General features: G+C 38.9%; 1 protein-coding gene across 1 annotated transcript in view; it reads right to left on the reverse strand.

Annotated features, from left to right (window-relative positions):
* Positions 1 to 18,376, reverse strand: part of ppp1r16b (protein phosphatase 1, regulatory subunit 16B) — a 79,673-nt gene that overhangs the window by 24,787 nt on the left and 36,510 nt on the right. The window contains exon 3 of the mRNA XM_070902399.1: positions 3,259 to 3,329. Coding sequence (XP_070758500.1) covers positions 3,259 to 3,329 — 71 coding nt within the window. The remainder of the gene's footprint in view (positions 1 to 3,258; positions 3,330 to 18,376) is intronic.

Raw genomic sequence — 18,376 nt, forward strand, 5'->3', positions numbered from 1 at the left:
TCCTACGTTCCTGTTCATATGTTCAGATATCAGCCATATTTTACTTTTCACTGATTGCTTTCGGCCCTATCTGAGCTGTATTTGAGCTGCGTTAAATTGTTAATACAAACATTTCCTGCTGTTTCACAATAAAAGCTGTCCAACAGCAAACCAGTCGGGGGGGGGGGTTATAGAATATTTAATGTATTTGTCACAGAGGTAGTGGTTTTCACTGGTGGCAGTGCTATTCTTCTAGAAAAGTTGGTCTATGCAGCAACATATGGACGTATTCTGCGATACAGAGTTTTAAATATTGCAGGGAAGAATAGTAACTATAGTAACTAGAAACAGCCACAGGCAACAAGCTCTAAAACAATTTGTACACACAAACACACCCAAAACACATCATTAAAATAAACAACGCCTTTTCCCTTCCCTTTCACATGTCTTGATTCAAGCATCCCCACCCATGTCGAAAAGTAATGCACCCGTGAGTTCGAAGGCTTATCAGAAACCAAAATAGTGCACACTGGTTTATAATAATCATTTTAACAATCTGTATTTGTGTTACAAACTAATCAGCCAGGAGAAACTGGCTGACGCAGCGGCTGGCTGGATGACGTCGCTTTTGCTGAACAACCCTGAGTCCTCTGTGTCGCGAATCCCATGTTTCCAACACAGTGGTTTCATTGAAATGAATGAGGAGGTTGTGTTTTTGATGCAGCACTGATGACGGTCTGAACATGGCCTTACGCACATTCATCCAAACACACATATGCATACATAACCTTGTCCATTTGTCCTCGGCAACATCCCAATGTGATCCAGGAAATGATACGTTCTCTATCAGAACTGAAGCTGTCAAGGTGCTTCATGAACTTCTGAAGAGCTGACATATTGAAGTGTGGATACGTGTGTGTGTGTGTGAGAGAGTGAGAGAGCACATACAGTGCCACTGCAAGCCATCTATTGATTAATGTCTCTTATCAGTGAGGAGAGACCAACCCCAGATAGGTATGACATCTCATTTAGAGAAACATCACCCCAACTTTCCTTCATTTATCTCAGCCTCTGCCATAAGATGTGTGTGTGTGTGTGTGTGTGTGTGTGTGTGTGTGTGTGTGTGTGTGTGTGTGTGTGTGTGTGTGTGTGTATGCATGTATGAATTCCCCGTGTGTGTTTCTGTCTGTATTGTGTGTGTGTGTGTGTGTGTGTGTGTGGTGGTATTTGTCAAATCGTAGCAGAAGTGAAAAGGTCTCATCTTGAAGACAGTGTGCAGGCTGACCCATCCAAATAGCAGATTATCAGGCACACACACATTCAAAGCCAAAAGGTCAATCTGATCTCTTGGCAGTCAACGGCCCCACAGCTTTTAAAGCACCAACCACACCAGTGTTGACTGATGGACTTCAATTTGCTCTCCCCCTGTTCATTTCGTTGCCTCCCAGCATGAGCCCGAATTTTAGGCTTTGAGCAGCCGAGAGGGAAAGAGAGACGGCTGTGTTAGCTGAGGCAGAGCAAAAAGAGGCAAAGAACGAGAGAGGGCACGTAAACTGTCAGAGGTTCATTGCAACTGTAGAGAGACACAAATGAGAGGAGAGAGGCCAGGAAGGGTGGAAAGCAGAGAAGAAACTGAGGTAATAGACGAGCATTGCGTCCTTTTGCGAGCCATCCTTCAGGAAGTCTGATATGGTTTTATTTCCCTCTCCTTTGTTGTATATATTTGTTGTTGCATATTATGAATATTTTATATGTTATTATATCAAACGCAGTACTGGAGGGGGCAACAAAGCATTCCACTGCACAATGTAGATATATGTTGAGTATGTGACAAATAAAACATGAAACTTGATGGTTGTGCTTGGTAACTTTGTTGTGTCTCACGATGTAGAGTCTCAACAAATGTTTTAATGCTTCAAAGTGGTCCGGTCTCTTCCTGAGGTGACAGGAACTGGCTATAAATCAGAGGAAATGAAGGAATAAAAAATTTCTAATCAAATGTTGGTTGATTTGTGACAAAATGAGACAAGTAATGATCCATTATTTGTACAGACAACTGAGCAGTTTTGAGTGAGAAGTGATTTGGAGCATTGATTTGGATGAGGTGGAAGCTTTGATTATCATGCCAGTAATGGCTCTAATTAGCAAGTGAGGGGCCTGAGCTCCTCTATCAATTTCCTACATCAAAATGGACTAATTTCCCCAATACTGAACTCATTTCCTCACTATTAAAGATCATTTTCTCAGTGTCAGAAAACCTCAACACTCTACTCTGCACGAGGCCTTTAATTCCTACCGCTGCAAACTAATCACACCAGGAAATGATTTAATTATATTTCCATAAAGACAGAGATGGTAATGTTAAAGTTGGACTAATAAAAGTTTTAAAAAGAAGAAGATGTTTTCCTGCTCCACAGAGGCAAAACAAGGAGATGTGGAATATTTAACAACAACACAATGAACTCAAGAATAAATCAGATTGAAAGGGCAGAATGATATTTTGTAGTCTTCAGTATTTTATATTGAATCTAATGTTGAAATTGAGCAGTCAGTCAGCCTCGAGGAAGAAAGGTGGACAGATACCAATGTGCATCAAAATGATACAGAAAATGAGTTCATTATATTTTCTTTTGTCCTCTTTACAAGGAAACCAATATTTGTACAGCAGAATAAAGACAGATTTTGAAAGAATGGACGATGAACAAAGACTGAGTTTGCTATTCACAAAGGAAACAAAGTTATTCAGTTACTCAGGAAAAAGCCTGGGAGACGAGGACAAAACAACAACCAAGAGAAAATGACATCTGTTGTTTGGTGCACAATTTATTAGACATTTTGTACATAAACTTCTTACTGTCATGTTTAGCAAATGAGATTATAATTGCATTTAAATTGGCTTCAAAAACTGCATTAAAATGAAAGTTAAATTAGGAAGAGGTTTCCCGAAAATAACTGACTGTTTTATTGTACTTTTATTTACTTTTGCTATGTAGACATTTTGTGACTACATATGACGAATACATATCTGTGGTATATTAAGATGTGTTTTTCAGTCAGCTTCACTGAAAAAGGGTTTGCTATCATTTTTGTTATATCATAGGCAGTTTTTTTTTTTTAATACATGTCTGATTTATAATCGTATAATAATTTCTAAAGAGATCAAGTGCAGAAGACACACCACTGCTAAGGAAAAGTACCGTCTGAGAGAGACAAATCAGAGACAAAGACAAAAGGTGGAGAGAGACAAACACAGGTAGAGACAGAGTCAGACAGTCTTACCTGATGCAGGGCGGTGAGACCGTCTTCGTTGCAGAGGTCTGGACTCACATTATTCTTCAGCAGGTAACGTACTGGTGGAGAGAGAGATGGAGAAACACATAAGTAAAGGTGGAAGTCTAAAATAACTCATTATTTCTATTTTAAATCCTGGATTTCCTTCAGTTGGCCTGAATATCCAGGATATCCTATACATTTCTTTTCACAATGTAGAAGCCTCACTGTACTGCATGCTTCACTTGCACTGATGTGGCTGAGAAATTGAAAAATATTGAGTTTAATGTCACAAGTTGCGAGTGAAGAAGCACACATGTTGCAACGGCTGTTTGGTTGTAATCAATATTTCAGGAAGAAGATGATGTTCTGGCTGCTGCAAACAAACAACAGATGCAGGATAAGAGCATGATGAGATTCCACAAAACCCAATTCCTGTTGATTGCTCACACAGCCCACAGGTGCACCTTAACTTAGCCTTTTGTTACCCAGTGGCATCACCAACCAATCAATCTGCAATCCATTAATCTTACTGCATCCTCTCTGATGCATCCCTGCAGGAACTTCAATCTCTCAAATTATCAGCCCTGCTAGGATGTTACCCAACTGACCTTGGAAATATGGATGAATGATGGGTAAGCGCGAGGGGTGGGTTGGTGGTGATGTAATGACGCTTGGGATTACACCGTTTGTCTGCCTCGCAGTCCAAACAGATAAACTCTCCGCCCGGACCCTAATTCACAAAATATCAGTTATCACAGTCTGCACGCTGGACAGTTGCCTGACTGCTAACACCGCTAAACCTGCTGGCCTGAGCAGGAAGCGGCAGTGGCACATAGGGCTCCTCTCCACGTCATTATTATTATCCCCCGTTTTTGGGTTTTTTTCACAGAGACAAAAAAACAAAACAAGAAAAACAGAGCCAGTGGATAAATCAGGTTATGACGCTGAACGCTGAAAGAGAGATGAGAGAGATTTGGGATGATAATTATCACATCTGTCCCTCAGACTGATGGAAAAATGGACTCACACACAAGAACCAGAAACACCGCATGTGTGCAAACTAAGACACAAAGTCAGAGGGCTACAACATGCAACGAAGCGCAGCACAGCACAGACATGGATGTATACATAACATCACGGAGAAACCTATACAGAATGTTTATACCAATCTAAAAAATAACAATAAGTGCCAAACTTTACCTAGTTTCAGTTTATCATATGTGAGGCTGCTTTTCTCTGTTTTATGTCATTGTAAACTGAAAATCAACACAACACATTTGAGGATGTCACCTTCGGCTTCTGGAGCCTTTTTGACTCTTTTCTGACACTATATACACTAATGACTAATAAAGGAAATAATCAGCAGATTAACAAATAATGAAAATAATTGTTAGCCGCAGCTCTTTGCTGTGCAAAGAAAGCAGAACGTTAGCAGCAGCAGCTTCAGTCCTGCTTCTGTATCTACACAGGATGCATTCAGGCAAAGTTTTGAACGTAATTCACCAGAGTTTCTGCAAGAGAGCCCAACACACAAAACAAAAGTAAAACATACGAAAATACACTAAAAACATGCTTCAGGTTGCAGTTACGGCCGTAAAGCGCGAGAAACACGAGCCATTTTTACAACAGAAGCTGTATCTGTCCCGTCAGACGCGCATGAGACAGACGACTGAAAATCGTGTACAGCTGGACAGTAAGAGGACTATTATTATTATTATTATTATTATTATTATACTATTATCCTTTTATAAAGCTCTTTGTTTTCTTTACATGCAGCATTAGGGTGGCTGACACACACACACACACACGAATATACCACACCAAGCACCTTTTGTACGAGAAAGTGGATGGCGGATGAAAAGCAGGTACTTTGAACGGTCCTGAGATTTGGAATGAACTGCATTATTATGTGACAGCTCATAAAGACAAAGGAGGGAGGTTGCTAGAGACGCAGCTCATGACAACAAGATGAATATTAATGAAAAGTGACCAATAGAAAGGATAGTATTTCTGCAAAGCTGCAGTGTTGTAGGAGTCTCCTTCAAGTGAGATTTAGATATTATTTACTGTGTGACAATAATGGCAGCGGGTCATTATGGAAACACATTATGTAATCAACAAAATGTGGCTGAGTGAGTGCTTTTTCTACAGTAAAGTACAATGATGGAAGTGCAGCCATCATCAGCCAAACTCCATTATCCCACTTCCTGAATCCTGCATCTATTAGACCTCTATTAGGCTTCTGATTAGCATCAACAACTAACTGTGATATTTGACTTTGCCAGAACATTTTCAGTATAATCTATTATTATCCATCTACACAGGAGCTCAGCAGCAGTCACATGTTCAAACATCAGCTGCCTTTAAAATCCAAGGCCAGCGAACCAAAGCCAAACAAAACGAAGTGCTGCAGCCACCAAAACCGATGGTTCACTATTCACGCACTGCTGTAAGAGGTGAGCGAGGAAGGGAAAAAAAGTGAAATATTACAGTGAGTGCTGAGAGAATTGGACCCAAGGTTATACAGTGCAAGCTCAGTCTGACTGCATCCAACAAATGTCACACACCAGTCTGCTTTCCACTGTGGATTTGGAGTGCTGTGTTGTACATAAACAGTGTACAACCTGGATTGTAAACTGCACATCTCGGAGGAAATATAGTACTAACATAAGCTGCTTAGCCTGTGATTTTCTTGTAATTAGGTACAGAAGTGTTTTTCTGTGTTTCGGATCTTCAGGGGACCTTCTAAATGTCATGTTTAGCTGCCTAAGGAGATTATAAATGAATTTAGATTGGTTTGAAAACTGCATTTAAATAAAACTATTTAGGAGGATGCATCAAGCACAAGGTTTCCAGCGTTGTGCTCCAGTCAGTAAGTGTCTGTAGTATACAAATGTATTTCTCTATTATAAGTATATGAACGGCCTGAATCAGTAAGTTACAGCACTATGAGGTACGCTAACAAAGCAGGACACTGTCAACTGTCTTATGGTCCACACACTATACTGTCAGCTCCATTGGGTTTGCCCTAATGTTTGCTATAACATAGGCAGGTTTTGAAAACATGTTTGATTAATAATTGATCATAATCATCTCTAAAGAAATGTATATAGCAAAACATTACACATAAGACTCTAAATAACAAAATGAAATACCCCTGCCTCAAACTACGAAGCAATCTGACAGACATACAGTACTTGTCTGTTCTCATGGAGATAAATAGAGCCAACTACTACATCACAATGTTACTAAAGACAGTCAATGTCAAAACCTGATGTCTGTAAATTAATTTAATTTGCATTGAAGAGGTTTAGGTGCTGATACTGGCTGCAAAGACAAAGACAGGCCTCATCTAAGCTTTTTTTTTTTCCATTTGAGAGACATAAAACCCTGAAACAGAGAAACCATTTGATAAATCCACCTACAAAAACAGATTTAATCTTAATTATTTACTTTCCTTTTCTTTCCTGCTCCTTAATTTACTTTAACAAATGGATTACTACACCGATGAGGCATAGTCTGGGTGTGACAAGTCCAACATTGTAATGAGAGATTTCAGGAGGTCATGAAAGGATTTTTTATTGATTCTTCAGAGTAGACAGTCACCTTTTTCTTGCCCTAATACGAAGAGATGTCAGAGTTCAACTACATGGTATGAATGCACTGACTGTTGCACAACTGAGAGATCTTTGTTCTGTTAATGTGATGCTTTTATCTTCTGGAGATGTTTGGTCTCACCCTGGAAAATATGAATACAAAGACAAAATTCCTGCCTCGACTGGACAATAAAGTTTATTCTATTCTACAGTTGAGCAACTGGTGGGGATTCAGTGATTTTTAAAGGATACTTCAATAAAACAGATACCTGCTAAATGAGGAGCTTGAACAAAGTCTTCTGGGTGAACACGGTCACCTGATGAAATAAACCAAATATTTGTGATTCAGTGTTCAGTAGGCATCTCCTTTTTAATCCACAGACCGATGTCATCAGCCACCTGTCTGTCAACCAGCACCAGCAGCTACAGGAGCTTCAGCCTCGCCCCCAGAAGTAAACACACACACACAGACACAGGATCAAGGTCCTACACTATATACATACACACCTGTTAATGACATTCTCGTGTCTGTAATCAGACAAATACATACATGCACATGTAAAAAGACCACACGTTACACAGTGTGAACACACTTTGTGATGCACCCAAACATTCCTGTTATTCTCATGAAAACACATCGTCCAAAACTTCAGCTAAAGTCAGTTTGGTTCAAAACATTTTTTAGACATGGCAGGCCTGTCAAACTTTGGATTTTTGACATGCTGAAATGGTGTTGATGGGGCTTTTTTGCCTTTCCAAATCCATAGATATGAGAGCAAAAGCAAAATAATTAAACTGTGTGTTTATCTGCTTTAACGTAATGCACGATGCAATTGTTAGAATGTCCGGGTAACTAGCTTCCTCCTAACTGTAGTAGCCCCAAAAGGACTTTAACACTAAATAAAGTGACACAAAATAGTGAACAAGCACACAAAGAAAGAAATCACGAGACATAAAAGAACATGTTGAAAAGACAAAGCAACAAAACAACTTTAAGACTAAGAAAAACTCACAAAGTGGTCGCAACAGTATTGTTGTGTGAAGTGCCAGAGAGGTTGCGGGGATCTGGATGAAGTTAAACTTAAATCCATCCAATCCATTGGAGATCATGTTAATACAAAGTCCTGGTCTGGAAAACATTACTGTGAATAAAGTTAAAATTAAATTTTCCAGCAGCTCTGATCAGAAAATGGAGACTTAATTTCTGTTGCATCCAGCTTGAACAAACCTCTGTAATTTACCATGACTGAAAACAATCCAGAGGTTTAGGCAGCGTCAGTGATGTAAAAATAAACAAAATCAGGTGAGAGTCTGCGTCAACAGCAGCACAACCGTGTCCCTGTTTACTCCCCCAGCTGGAACATCCTGCTATTAATCTCCATTAAATACTGACTGCAGCACTGTAGGCAGGTATGTGTGTGTACATCAAGACACAATTTAGTGTTTTCACGTTATTTCTCACTCACGCGGGAGCCCCTCGTGTGTTTGTATTTGTATGTATGGATTTTCCTCTTCATGAGTTCAACATGTTGCACACAGCGATGTGGTAACACGTTGTTTGAGGCTGGAAAAGTAATCAGAAGGTGACGGTTATCTAACGGCGTCTGTCGGAGGCAGAAGTCAGATTGCTCCGCCTGCTCTTCAGGCTAGAAATTATACATTTTAAAATATGTGCTGGAAACCAGAGTGAGATTAACAAATGCACCTGCACAGACACACTCGCCACCAGCAAACAGCTTGATATTGGATTGGTTTTTAGGCAGGCATACACCAAAATATATGCATTGCTGCTAAATTGCTTTCTCTGTGAGAGAGAGAGGTTGGGCGCTGATGCGTTACGATGAAATAGATTCGAGATATGATGTGTGATGTATCTGACGATGAGAGTGATGTGAAGGGAAGACAGAGAGAAGTGTCAACAGCTAGAGGAGACACAGAGAGTGCGATGGCTCAATTAAAAAAAAAACACTTTCATATAGTTGTGTTCTCGCTTAATATTTATGAATGTTTCTGTTGTTTTGTTTCTACTCTCTTTTAATGCATATTTTATGTTGTGTTTGGTTTGCTTTTTTTATGTCTTGGTGGAATATTTGGTTTTTGTTTTCAATCTTTGGTCTGTCTGAACCAATTTGTGTAAACAAAGTTCAATAAAAGTTATGAAATTCAAACGCTCTACCTTTTTATGCAATTTACTGTAACTACAATATGATGGTGTGTGAATATGGGTATAATGTGTGTATATAATGGCCTCCTTTATCATGTCAAAACCTGTCACACAGAGATGAACACAGTAACACAAACAAATGCATCAATATTGAGGCAAATTTGCAATACATTTCTTTTTCTTCCTTATTCTTTTGCAAACTACATTTTCTAACTAACCGTGGATATTTCTGCACACTTTAGATAAAACAGTATCCATCAGTAAATGCAGTCAGTTCCTTTTCATGTTAGTGAGAATATAAAAGGCATTTACAGGTTATAGTTTGTTGTTGGATTTCACATTTCAAAGAACAGTCGATGTTTTATCTTTGCATGATCTGAACAGATTTGTATGAACGATGATACTCAAAGTGGAGTTCTGTCTCTTGTTTGGATTCATCCTGTTATATAGTTATGTTTTGTTATACAGTGTACGTCTGTGAGCGGCTAATGTGTGCTGCAGTGACAGAGATCTGGCATTAGCACTTTGCTATAACAGAGCCCCAAAAATCCCCAGTTTCAATTGTAAAAGGTGGATAATTAGCAGGTATGTTTACTACGTTCACCATCTTAGTTTACCCCATTCGACTGACATTAGTTAGTCAGCACTGAACACAGAGTAAAAATGAAGAAAAAACACTAACTGAGAATATCAATAGTTTTGCAGGTATTCGGTCATAAACCAGATTATTGGACAGTTAAAGATTTTGACCTGATGATGGTGCTAAATGAAAAGTCAGGAGATCACCAAAATGTCCATCCAGTAACTGTAAAGATATTTCATGAAAATCAGCAAATCCTAACATTTGAGAAGCTGGATCGAGTTAACTTTTTGGCATTTTGGTCGATAAATGACCATGAATCAAATATCAAGTTTGTCAATTATTTTCTGTGAATTGACTAATTGATTGAGAGCTTGTGTAAATTGGTCAAAAACACCCACCTCTGCAGCCATATTTAGTTACTTCAAAGTCCTTTTTCATGAAGCCTCCTACGTGTCTCGTTAGCAGCAAGTAGACTTAATGGCCAATGCTACTTAAAGCTTCTTTCCTTTTATCCCACCTATGAGTTTTATAATTAAAAGAAAAGGGATCTTACAGAATATATCACACAAGTGCAGGGGGGGTAACGTGTTGTCATACATCACACAGACGGATACTGTGAGATGCAGAGAAAGTAAAACAGACTTGGAGCTGCTGGCGACACAAACCATGAATGTGATTCTTATCTGTCTGTACCACCACCCTATGGGACAGAGCACACACACACACAAACACAAAAATCTTTAAAAAGCAATCCATTACATCGAAGGGTCACCATGGTGATTATCTACCACCACAAAAGCCAGTATCACACAACACTAGCAATCTCGTGCATGTCTTCCTGGGCGGCTCCCATAAATTCCCATCGAGGGAGGAGATGGAGCTGCACGAGATGCCTCCCAAAAGATAAAAAGATACATCAACAAACAACAGCACAGGAAGAGAAACCCACCCTTCCTTCCTGTTATCTTGCTGTGCCTCGACAGTACTGAGTGTGTGTGTGTGTGTGTGTGTGTGTGTGTGTGTGTGTGTGTGTGTGTTGGAGATGGAAACAAATCCCACATGAATGAACTTTGACTATGCATGAGTTATTTAGGTTATAAGTTTCCTGAACTCTGATTATTGATAAGAGGTTATTCACAAACATCGATGTGTTCTCCCGAGGTGGAACCAGGGTCATGAATATCATGAATATTAATATACTGTAAGGCTTCTATAGTTTTCTAAGTCTGCTCTTATTAAAACTGTAAATCCTCTTTACTGTAGTGTACATCTGAAACAAAGAAAAGAGTAGGTATTTCACAGTTTAAATGAGGATTTCACCAGTGTCACCAGCAAAGATCTTGAGGGTTTATTACATTTAGAAATGCAATAGATCAGCGTTTCTGATCATTTCATTTACTCTTTGTGGCCAGGCATGCCTACATTTTAGCAGCAGGTAAACTACTGTGCATAATATTGTCTTAATGTACTATTACACATCTGAAAAAATTACAGTTTCTACAGGAGACCCTGTGTGTAACATATATACATGTATCCTAATCCATTAGGATATGGAAAAAATTGTTTGTGTTTGTGCTTATGTTTTGTTCCAGAAGTAATTCCATGTCATCATTTCTTAATGATTTCCTCAATGTTACTCAACACAGAAACACAGGGACTCTCCTGGATAATGTAACAACCCTTTAGGTTTCTGTTATGGCCACCAGTTTTCATGATTTCAACCATGTTTCAGTGTAATCTTTACCTCCCACCTGCCAGTAGTTAAATCCAAAACAGAATTTTAGGCTCTGTGATTGGATGCTTCTTACCAAAATGCACCTTGGAAGTCGTAGTTAAACTGTCACTTTACCTTTGACTTTTTAATCAAACAACCAGATACTGTCTAACACAGTTGTTCATCAGTTTGGTATTGATGATTTATCCAGGAGAGCTTAATACCCATCCACACCGTAGAAGTACTTCATCTGTGGGTCATGTAACTATGAAATAGCCCCTCCCACTTCACTTCTCTATTATTACTAAACATTCATTGCAAAAGGGATGCCGGAGCCACAATAATCGTTTAAAGTTGTTTTCTTTTCCAATCAACATCCTGTTGGTACCTAATTTGCATATGATGCATACAAACCTATATAAGAGCGGCATCATCTGTATCAGTCAGTGGTATCTGTTTAACAAACAATATTTGTTAATGTTGTATTTTATGTTTATTGACACTGAAGTGTCATATTATTCACAACAACAATGCAATCACAGTCAGAAGTTCAGAGATTGAATTTTAAATAATAGTCCTTTCAAAAGCCAAAAGGTTTGTGCCGTCATCTATCACACCGAGTGATAGATCACATCAGACCACATTGTGAAATTGAGTCGCTTGTCAAGTACTACAACCTTCCATCTCTGCAGTTACACAGATCAGGATCTTCCAGAGTTCATTTTAGGATTCATTTATATTCCTGTTCAGGAAATCCCTGGCAGATAATTGATGAGGGAGCCTCACATCACAGCATATTGGATGCATGGGCGCTCTGATCTACAAGATCAGATAAGAATTTCAAAAAATCTCCAGCTGACGTAAGAAACACAGCACATAACACCTTCATATATCCTGTCACGGTAAAGCAACGTTTTGTTAGCGAGCTGAGAGTACAGTACAGTTAATAGCATGGATGTTCTTATTGTCAGGGTTTAGCTCAGGATGCTGACTCATACCGATGCCCCTGTAGGCTCATATCTAACAGCCAGTGATCAGAGATAAGAGGGATCGGCCGGTGAAGTGAGGATCAAGTAAAGATTGCGATATGAGAGGGGCTGAGAGAAATCAGACGCAGGAGAATCCAAGTGAAGAACTGATTCTCTTTCAAGAGTATTTCTCTTTGCTTTATTGAAGAGGCAAATATTTGTTGTGCAACATATATATATAGCTGCCACAGAATCCCTTAAATCTCACAGAGTAGCTGATACCTATGAGAGAACGGTTTATGTAATATACCTAAAATACACTGTGGTTTATAATCCCTCTGAAACAGTGATATCCTGGTGAGAGGGCAGATTTTAATGCACTGCAGGCGACACTGATATTTTACAGCCTATAAAATATTATAAGATGGGTTCAAATGAAATACAGAGATAAGGGTGACACTCTTGAGGCTGCTCCCAGTGACTTGGTTTCATAATGGTTGAACTGAAATTTGAGTTCTCCTCACTTTAATGAAATCTATCAATTTTTCAAAAGAGTATAAAGCCATTTTTGGAAACAGCGTCTTAAGCCTCAAGCCTCTTGGGAGTCAATATCCTCGGTCTGCTACCAACCAGCTTTAGCTATCAACCGTTAGCAATTTAAGCCGTCTGTCCGTTTACAGTACTAACATTTGGGAGGAGCCATCATGTTAAATTTGCTCTCCAATTGGACAGTAGAAGCTAGTTAGCCTAGCTTGCTACATTAGAACTGATTCAAATTAGGCACTACTTCACTCTTATTAGCATTTTCAATTTTTACCAAGTAAATCAAAACACCCTAGATTTACTGATTTCTTAGCAAAAATTAACTCTAGTTGGAGTTTAAAGTGTAAGTGCAAGTATTAACCTTGAGCATAACTATTGTTTTTATGATTATCAAAATAAACCTTGACATGTATAAAAAGTTATGCAACATTTTTACATTATATAACTTTTCCTCAAGCTAGGAGACAGAGGATTTTCTAGAGGCTTTTAATCCAAATACAATGCATGCAGAGAAGTATGCTAGAACTACCTAGATGCAAACCGCATTTATTAAGAAACTTAATTTGATGAGTTTTGAACGCTCAGCAGGACATTTATTCAAACACAAGTCAGAAGAAAGACGATACTATAAGTTTTGAATTAGGTCTGAAAATAATGACAATAACATTTAAAGTAAGATTAAAATTAATTAAACGTTTCAGTGTACTTACATTAAGTTAATGATAAAAGATAAGTTTATTTTACTGAATTCCAGTTTGATTTACAGTGTGATAACATAGTTAATCAGGCTCTTTTTCAGCATTTTGAAGGCGCAGAACATGAAATGATCTAGAGGCCACTGTTATTTGAATATTTATCATTCAGCTTGCAATACTGAGGTAATTGATCGGAATATTGATAGTATTCATTTCTGTCATCATTAGGTTTTGCCACAACCCCATTTCATTCGTTTTTCACTAATTTACTGCAAATGGAAAAAGGCTGATGTAGCACACATACTCATCAGAGCGCATCAGTTCCCACAAATGAGATACTTTAATCTTAGAACAATCAAAAACCTAAACATATCAACAGGGCAGCAGTTTTCAGAGAAATAACATAATTATGTTCCAAACGCTCTTCAGGCGAGGTAGCCGTCTTTCCTGTCGGCTGTGCAGAAAGTAGGCCGCTTGGCACGTCCATAAGTAGCAGCTAAATGACATTGGTTTTAGTAGGACGTTAGGAGAGAAGATCATTGATATAATTAGCATTCCGCTGTGTGTTATAATTATCATCCACATGATGAGCTATTAAGGGACTTTAATTGTATGTTACGCTGCTTTAACCGATGTAGTTCGATAGCACAGCAGGGAAGGCAATTGGAAGACACAACAAACTGCGGATTGGGATGCAGCAGGTGTTCTCTGGGTCACCGTGAGCAAATTAATGCTGAAATAGAATAAACATAACATGGTCCAATGGTAAAAGGTTTTGATTTGGAAAGATGATTGGAACTCACTCTAAAAGCTAGACGGCGTTAAAGCACACTTAATGATGTGATTAACAGAGAAATCCTTCAGGTGGCCCGCTGACATTTTGGACACACTGACAAATCCCAGGCGTCGTTTTGTGGTTCACAAATGTTAGCTGACACTGCGAGGAAAAAAAAAAAGCTCACATCAAGACAAACATTTCATCAGATTAACTCCAAGTCCATAAACCCCATCTCAAATAATGGAGCCTTTTCATAGTTTATTTCCAAATGACACTGCCAACGGTGCCTGGGTTCCTTTTAAGCGTTGAGGCAGAGCTGTTGATGTATATTTAAACTAATTAGGCCAAAGATCACACTGAAAGCATTCATAAATAGCTGTGACAGAATAAGCTTGTGCCCCATCTCCTTGGTAGTAATAAAGAGAGACTTTGTGATGCTTGTATGTACACAAGACTAAAAGTCTACAGCCATGTTTAGTTGCTCTATGAGGTTGTACTTGCTAAATGCTAACATGCTCAAAATGACAAAGATAACATGCTAATATTTATACTAAATGGGTATAATGTTGACAATGTTCACCATCTTTACAGAGTTAGCGCTAAACACAAAGCACAGCTGAGGCTGATGGGACTGTCATTAGTTTTGCAGTTATTTGGTCATAAACCAAAGTATTTGTCAATTAGTTGACCAGATTCATTATGGCACTTAAGCTAAGCCATTAGGATACATCATCTGGGAACCATGAATGTCAGTACAACATTTTGTGCCAATCCATCGAGTAGATGTTCAAATATTTAACAGTGAAAACCTTGACCAGCTGGTGGCGCTAGAGGAAATGTCAGGGGATCACAAAAGTAAGTACGATTCATCCTCTGGGGATCAAGAATGTCTGAAGCAAATAAATAGTTGTTGAGATATTTCACCTGGAAGAAACACTGCCATCCCTAAAGCCATGCCGCTAGAGAGGCTAAAAATATATATAAAGCAAAATATTTCAAAGAACACCAGCTTTTACTGACCATTTATTGTAGCAGACTGTATGTGAGGCTCTGAGACCAGGAACCAATCCAGGCTTCATAATCTGCCATTTCAGTGCAAAGTCACATCACATCAGGTCCAGCAACAGATGGGGAGAGGCAAAACCATTTAAAAAAACATCCATTTTATCAACATTTCAATTAATATTCTTCCTCTTTGTAGCAATCTTCCAAACCTGAAGCCAAGCTGCACCAAACTACCACATTAGCTTTTATAAATGATTTTCAGCTGATTCTTGAAGGTTTTATTTTATATTATACAGGACTTCTGACATAATCAACAGAAAGAGACTGCTACATAAAGTAAACATAAAAGAGACAAACATCAGTGTTGTTTATCTCAGCAGTGCTCTATCCATTTAGCTCCAGTATGCTTTTGCTAAAAGGCATTAAGATAGAAGGATTCCACTGATTACAGTGAAAGAGAGGGAGGCATAAAAAGACAGACTGCCGGGAAGTAACTGTGAGACAAAGGAAGGTCATTTTTCTTTAGTGACAAATTAAGCTTAAACCCAAACTGAAGACCTGAGTGGCATGTCTAAGCCAAGCAGCAACCAACAGTGTATAAAGCCTTTTGTAGCAGTTCCTTTAATGGCCACTGGAGAAACCAACTTTTCGCTAGAAAAATAAAATCAATCAATTCTCAAGAGATAATTTTACTTCTTCTAATGTGTCTTGGTGGACATTTTGACAGTTATTGTTCCACTAAGGGTATCTGAGGCTTAAAGACGGGTGTATTTTTGGCCTTGTTGTTTGGCTTGATTGACAGCTCCTCAGGCTATTCCCAGCTGCCGTGGTTGCCATTTGTTCATCCCAGCTCAGCTCCACTCCACTGCCCCCATTTGGATTTCATGGCTCCAGAAATAACTGATAAAAATGGTGGTGAACAGGGTTAGGTTATTATTGTTATTTTATTAAATCTGAAGCTAGTATCTAATCTGCTTACTGACCTTTTCAAATCCCTTGTCAAATCTATTTAGGTTTAGTTTTTAAAATGTGTAAGTAACAAAAGTAACTACATTTTCACTTCCTCCAAAGTTAGTCCAAAATGTGTATGTTCATTCATCCTCATCATATATGAAAGCTGTCATTTTGGCACTTTTGCTTTCAAACTTTACTCACCATTAACTTCATCCTCCCAGTCCACAGGTGTCTCTGGAGTTTCAACACATACAATTAAAAACGTCACTCACTGTGCTTTTAAGGTTTAACATGATCAATTCAAGTGTTGTTAATGAAAAACGCTGGCCCTGTTTGGTGAGGCATAATCCTCGTTGGATAATCCAGAATCCTATTGCAGGATTACTGTATGGTGGAGGGCTGTTCATTCACTGTGAGGGGGGAGGTGGGTGGGCAGGTGGAGAGAGACTGGAAGATATATCAAGGTGGTTTAGAAAGAGTGGGGGAGCAGCGGGGTGCTGAACAGGCATTCGGGGGATTGGATCAAGCCTGATTCAAACTGCCACTTTGACGACTTTGGCAGGCCGGCGTTCAGGCAGGTGGGTTTGATTACAGTCGCTGATAACAAAACAAAACTGTTTTTGGTTGCTTTTACAGATCCGGTTCAACTTTATTTGATAAAAGATGGAGATTATACAAAGTTAATAAATGCTTATAAGCATGTCAGTTACATTCATGGCACTACAACTACACACATGACAGTTTTTTCCACCTAATTTATAAGCAAGAGATTTGCAACATTAAATAATAACAGTAACAAAACAAATGCTTCATTCATTCACGTTTTCAACCACTCATGGAGTAATCTGCAGCTCAGGTTGCCATTTCAAGTTTTGTATAATATCCATTTTTCACTTTTTTTTTTACAGTTGTGCTTCTTGTTGTCTCAAAATATGTGTCATCTTTTCCATTAAGAAAATCTCTTCAACAATTACTAGTCGTTGTGTTGGGGGGGCGCTACCTTCCACCACTTCCTCCTTGTAGCAACAAGTCTTTTGTCCATGCCCTCTATGACATTTAGAAACATTTTCTACACATCAGGACTACATCATTTTTCTGTGCCTCCCAAAACGGTTTCAAACTCTATGGTTAAGGTTCAGTTAGGTTTAGGCACAAACACGACTTGGTTAGGATTAAGGAAAGATTTCGGGTTAAAATGACTACTTCGTTAAGGTTAGAAGACCTTCGGCACTGTGGTTACAATAATAAACATGTGGTTAAGGTAAGGGAACTATCGTGGTCATGCTTTAAAAGAAAATCAATGTTGACTGTCAGTTGGAAATGGGAAACGAACAGCCGTCTCCCATGTTAAAGTCTGATGTTTTATTGACCCATTCATCCTGCTAGACCTCCTCACTACACTGACTTTGTCGCTATATAACAATGTCATCTCACTTCCTCCTTTGCTCCCGTCATAATTACTACGGTCACTAGAGGGATTTGTGACTTGAACGTAAACATTATTAATAGTATTACAACTCATAGGCCCCTTATATCCTAGTATTTGTTACAGAACTTTAAATACTATTTCCCAACGCAAAGTTAATTTCTGATACTTCCAAAAAGTGAGTAATCTACATCGAATGATTCAGACTCCCTTCAACATATCTGACGAGTTAGCCCAACAGCCACAACCACATCCGGCGATCTCCCACATGCTATCCCATGCAGCAGCAGCAATGATGATGCACAATGTCTTTGCAGCTGAGTAGCTCTGGGCCATGGCTGCCTGGACCTCTCTATGTCTGCCTCAGTTACCATGGAAATAGGAGTTAACTTATGAGTCGGGGCTCTCCCAGGAGATTTGACTGTTGTGGAAGAGGGGAGGAGGAGAGAAGATTTCAGTGAGCTCGTTGGCAGACTACCACGGTTCACTAAAGACCGCATCTAAACCAGCAGTGAATAATAATAACAATATTATTAATAGTATGGCTTTTATGTGAGCAATTTGAAAAGGGTTGAAAGTGTACCAGAAAGACGTGTAAATGAAAAGAAGAAGATTAGTGCTGTACTGAAAGTAGAGGACACAATGAAACAGAGAGTGCTCGAGTTCAATAAATGACCCTTTGTTGTTGTGTGATCGTT

Source organism: Enoplosus armatus, chromosome 3, assembly GCF_043641665.1.
Source record: "Enoplosus armatus isolate fEnoArm2 chromosome 3, fEnoArm2.hap1, whole genome shotgun sequence".
Taxonomy (NCBI): domain Eukaryota; kingdom Metazoa; phylum Chordata; class Actinopteri; order Centrarchiformes; family Enoplosidae; genus Enoplosus; species Enoplosus armatus.